General features: G+C 41.0%; 1 protein-coding gene across 1 annotated transcript; it reads right to left on the bottom strand.

Annotated features, from left to right (window-relative positions):
* Positions 1-1,063: 1,063 nt before the first annotated feature.
* KCNRG (potassium channel regulator) lies at positions 1,064-5,207 on the bottom strand. The gene is made up of 2 exons (XM_040340318.1): positions 4,527-5,207; positions 1,064-1,775 (listed from the first exon to the last, which is right to left on the bottom strand). Exons 1-2 carry the CDS (start codon positions 5,105-5,107, stop codon positions 1,523-1,525), a joined length of 834 nt encoding a protein of 277 aa, XP_040196252.1. The 5' UTR covers positions 5,108-5,207; the 3' UTR covers positions 1,064-1,522.
* Positions 5,208-5,459: the final 252 nt, after the last annotated feature.

Raw genomic sequence — 5,459 nt, 5'->3', positions numbered from 1 at the left:
CATGCAAGCGTGGAGCCGCACACACAGGCTCCTGATGATGAGATGAATGGGAGAGAGAGGATGGATGGGAGTTGCAGAGGAGACCCAGTTCTAGTGCCCTGTCCCTCTGGTCTGCCCCCAGTGCCCTGTCCCTCTGGTCTGCCCCCAGTGCCCTGTCCCTCTGGTCTGCCCCCAGTGCCCTGTCCCTCTGGTCTGCCCCCAGTGCCCTGTCCCTCTGGTCTGCCCCCAGTGCCCTGTCCCTCTGGTCTGCCCCCAGTACCCTGTCCCTCCGGTCTGCCCCCAGTGCCCTGTCCCTTCGGTCTGCCCCCAGTGCCCTGTCCCATTTTGTTAAAGTTGTTGGTAATATTTAATTTTGTAACTTGATTCTGCATAAAACATTGTCATTCCATGAGATAATCTACGAGGGCCTTTTTTTACGGGTGCAATTAGGCGCAGGGCAGTGTATGAATTAGGTGGGGCAACTGGTGGCGAGTAACTCTTGGGCCGGGCTAGTAGCTCAGGACTTGAAATTTTCAGCCCTGTTCTAAATACAATACTGTATTTGACAATACAAGCTTGGTTTAGTGGTAAAAAATAAGTGAAATGCAAGATGTTGGTAAGTGTAAAAAGATATCCGCTTGGCGACTTTATGCGGGATGGCATGTCACTTCTGTTACGAAATCTGATGGTATTATCCTTTTGTTGTGATTTCAGTCACTCATTTGAAGCGCTTATCATTTATTTATGTAGATTTGATTTTTGTATTATGTGAACACTTTTAGATATAGCTGCCTCAGATACACTTTGCATATTTTATCATCACTGCTTTATTATCATAACTGTATACTCACAGTAGCGCATCGAATTTTCTCACATATTTTTCACGAAATCTGATGTGTCGGTCGCCTAATCTGACAGAACCCTGGCTCTGTGAAATGTGTGACACAGCAGTGCCTATTCGCAGAATAAGCATTACAGAATTCAAGGCAGTAAATATGTGAGGAATCTTCACAAATCAGTTTACAAACTTTGATTGCTCAGATGAATAGGCTAGAAATAAGGGAAATACAATGTGAAAATATAATTTACATTTTAACCATAGATATGATGTGCTTTATTAGATTTTAGGGACATGGATCAAAGGGCCACACACGGAAATGAATAATGACAATTTATTTGAACAGGTCAATATGATATAATGTCTCAAACTCCTGTCAATGTCAAAATTTTAGTTTTTTTTTTTTTTTTTTTTTGTCTGTGCATCAGGCTCTAAAGATATCCGGTGGTTACTGGGCATGTATTGGGATTTGTATGTGTTTGCATGACAGCACAGTGTATAATACTCAGTGAGGACTGGGCTGTTTAGGGCTAACCAAGGGGGTTATAACCATTTCTTAAACAGCTGGATGTGTTCACGGTTGTACTTGGGTAGCCCAACTTGTTTTTGAAACTGCAACATATTTGACAGGTGGATGTATTCTTACTGGTGGTCATGTAATGGTCCACACAAGTGATGTTTCTCCTGATGGAATGAACAGGGCCATCATCTCTTTTTAGTTTGCTTGCTTGGTTTTACTTGGACATTTACCATCTTTTCCTGTTTATAGTCTTCAGCGATGGTAAAGATTTCAGGTCTTTTCTTCCTCTGGAATGTGTAACACTCTACCTTCTCCTCTGCTGACACAGCTCTTGTGCTCACCAAGCTAAAGCCCTCTCGTAGCAAGATGTCCAGCAAAAGTCCCAGCACATTGGTCCCATTCAGTAGTTTTCTCTGGTCAGGCTTTATAGATGCATACCTGCAGTAATGAGTTACAGACTGTCTGAACAAAGTCCATTTACAACTTCTAAATATGCTGGTTTCCTTACAGTACAGAATACAGTAGAGCCTTCCTAAAAAGAGAAGGTAGCTGCATATCTCATGTTTATCACAGATCCTCTCACATACAGCCACTCTGCTCAGCGCCTTTTTTTTATACTATTTGCAGTCTTTCCTCACTGAGGACATTTTCCCATCACTTATTGACCCAGGCCAGGAAGTGAGGGGAAACTTTTGAATGGTGATACATACGTGTGTGTAAAATATATATATATATATATATATATATATATATATATATATATATATATATATATATATATATATATATATATATATATATATATATATATATATATATATATATATATATATATATTAGTAAAAAATATATATATGTGTTTTTTTTTAATATTCTGTAAAGTTATGCTTTTTGGGATTTCATCACTGTGGCTTAAGCCACACCCAATTATGGTCCAGTCAGTTCTGTATAATGTTCTAACATATTTACACAAATTGATAGCTCTGCATTCATTAATACATTCTTAAACTATATATACCAGCACTCAAAATTCCCACTCGCCTGCGTGCATTGGGCGAATAAAAATACGCTGAGGATGAGTGTGGAGCTACATTGGGGGGGGGGGGGGGGTTTGTCCCCTCAAAACCCAAGCCCCCTGTCATTCTCTTAGCAGGACCTGGCAGGCATGCATACAACAAACAAGTCACTGCCCCGTCCTATGACTGGTCTATACAATAAGGAGAGTTGGCAAAGAACTAGATGAGGTGGGCAGGAGCTGCCAAAGTTTACTTTCCTATTAACAAGCTGGTGATTGGTTGCTCGGACTACCTAGCAACCAATATCCAGCTTCTTAATAGGAAAAGTTATCTTTGGCAGCTTCCTCTCCACTGTCCAGTGCTGTGTTCCGCTTTAATGCTGGCCATACATGGATAGAAAATCGTTTGTCAATAACTCAAAAAATAAAAAAAATCTGTCAAACTTGCACACAATGACGCCATCATTGTATCCATAGATGTCGCCCCATTACTTAACAAGGCAATAATGTGTACAGTGCCTATAGTAGCCAATCATATCTTATTTAATTCAATTGGTTAAAGTATAACTACAGGCAAAACCTTTTTCCCCCCTTCTCTTTTTTTTTTTTTTCTATTATTATTATTAGATTTGGATAGAGTGGAGAAGCATTAACCACTTAAGGATCGGACCAATATGCTGCTAAATGACCCAAGGGGTTTTTACAATTCGGCACTGCGTCGCTTTAACAGACAATTGCGCGGTCGTGCGACATGGCTCCCAAACAAAATTGGCGTCCTTTTTTTCCCACAAATAGAGCTTTCTTTTGGTGGTATTTGATCACCTCTGCGGTTTTTATTTTTTTTTGCGCTATAAACAAAAATAGAGTGACAATTTTGAAAAAACAATATTTTTTACTTTTTTCTATAATAAATATCCCCCAAAAACATATAAAAAAAATTTTTTTCCTCAGTTTAGGCCGATACGTATTCTTCGATTTTTGGTTAAAAAAAATCGCAATAATCGTTTATCGGTTGGTTTGCGCAAAATTTATAGCGTTTACAAAATAGGGGATAGTTTTATTGCATTTTTATTTATTTTTTTTACTACTAATGGCGGCGATCAGCGTTTTTTTTCGTGACTGCGACATTATGGCGGACACTTCGGACAATTTTTACACATTTTTGGGACAATGGTCATTTTCACAGCAAAAAATGCATTTAAATTGCATTGTTTATTGTGAAAATGACAGTTGCCGTTTGGGAGTTAACCACAGGGGGCGCTGTAAGAGTTAGTGTACACCTAGTGTGTGTTTATAACTGTAGGGGGGTGTGGCTGTAGGACTGACATCGATCGAGTCTCCCTATAAAAGGGATCACTCGATCGATACGCCGCCACAGTAAAGCACGGGGAAGCTGTGTTTACATACGGCTCTCCCCGTTCTTCAGCTCCGGGGAGCGATCGCGACGAAGCGGCTATAAACAAATAGCCGCGCCGTCGTCCCGGATCGCTCCCCGAGGGAATCCGACCGCCGCATGTAGCGGGGGGGGGGGGATCCTGATCGGACCCGCGGAAAGGCAGGGATGTACAGGTACGCCAATGTGCCTGTACGTGCCATTCTGCTGACGTATATCTACATGCGGCGGTCGGGAAGCGGTTAAAAAAATAAATAAAATAAAAATAACCCTGTCAGTTTTTAATTCCTGTCTGTTGTTGGGCAGATTTACCTTCTCTGCTGGTGTCCTGTCCTACTATTATTGTTGAAAGTAAAAGAAAACCCCAAATTTTGCAGGGATTTGTGCTCATTTCCTGTTTGACTATGGGACAGGAAGTGAAGCTAAATCACTGCAATGAGACACATGGTGGAGGGGAGAAATATCTGACATGGTTATAACCCTTACGCTATCCCAAAAATGGGGGGATTTTTTTTTTTTTGCTTATAGTTCTTATTTTATGGACAGAAATACAAACTCTTTAGCAGACAAAACGGCCACATATACAGTATTTACTTCCATTTGTGTGTTTTGCTGTTTGCCTGGAGTTTAACTTTAAATCATTGGAGGATACACTGCAGTTGTCATGTTTTTAGCATAAATAATGATACGTTATAACCTTGTTAAATCTGGCCTTTGTATAGCTGTAGAATTTGGACCTTTTGGAATTGATTAACATGCTAGAAAATAAACTGCAATTTACCTGGCTCCAAATTGATCGCCTGTTGCAAAGTCTGTTCCACACTGGAAGACAAGGTCATGATGTGAGGGTCTTTGCAGGGGCACAGGAGCCAGAGGTTTCTGGTTGGAAAATGGGAAGCTCATTCCTTGAACTCCAATGGGCTGTTCTACATACATTACAATGCGGTCAGCAAGGGCCTCAACTGTACTGCTGCATGAGCAAAAGATGCGGAAGAAAGCATGTGTCTCTTGTAGGAGGAACCTTACTTCCAAGATCTCCTGCCTGGGCTGGTAAATGTTCCCCTGGCCTAGCTGCTCAGCCAGTGCATGAAGTTGGTAGAATTCAGCTTCCCTCTGAAGTCTTTCATATTCGGAAAAATCAGATGGTATAGTCAGTTGAGAAGTTCTCAGATAGTCCAATATGTAGCTGAACAAGGAGCCATCCCTGTCTACAAAAAACTGACCGTTTACAAGCCTGAAATCCCGGTCGCTGCCATCCAGCATGTGTGCCAATCTGGAATCTGGGAACCTCTGCAGTGTTGAAGCAAAAGTGGTGAACTTCGCACCCCCAACATTTAGGTTTATCACGTCTGGATTGCTCATTGCTCACCAACTGTAGTCCTGTAGATGCTGGCACCAACAGACTGTACTAATCAGGAGAAAAGAAAAGACCTTTTACTTGGCAACAATAACTCAAACACATTGCTGATGTATTTGAATGTGTGTGGCTTTAGTTGCTTGGGAACGCCCAGGACTCTTCCATTCTGAAAAGAACTTTGTTGACTGATCTAGTGATAACAAACAAAACTAGAAGAGTGTGATTGGCAGAATCTATATTAACGATCAACATTGTATTTAGACTTTCACTGACTAAAGCTGGGTACACGCTATTAGCAAAGTGTAAGAAAAATTCCATATGAGGCATGATCTTTTGATTTCCGTATAGTGTGTTATG

The sequence above is a fragment of the Rana temporaria genome, chromosome 2, assembly GCF_905171775.1.
Source record: "Rana temporaria chromosome 2, aRanTem1.1, whole genome shotgun sequence".
Classification (NCBI taxonomy): Eukaryota; Metazoa; Chordata; class Amphibia; order Anura; family Ranidae; genus Rana; species Rana temporaria.
The sequence above is the reverse complement of the archived record's forward strand: the minus strand, read 5'-3'. Positions and strand labels throughout refer to the sequence as shown.

Bases quoted from the DNA above. Each gene is read 5' to 3' on its own strand.
- KCNRG (XM_040340318.1), bottom strand. From the start codon at position 5,107: ATGAGCAATCCAGACGTGATAAACCTAAATGTTGGGGGTGCGAAGTTC. The intron at 1,776-4,526 runs GTAAATTGCAGT...TCATTACTGCAG, and splicing joins GGCGATCAATTTGGAGCCAG to GTATGCATCTATAAAGCCTG.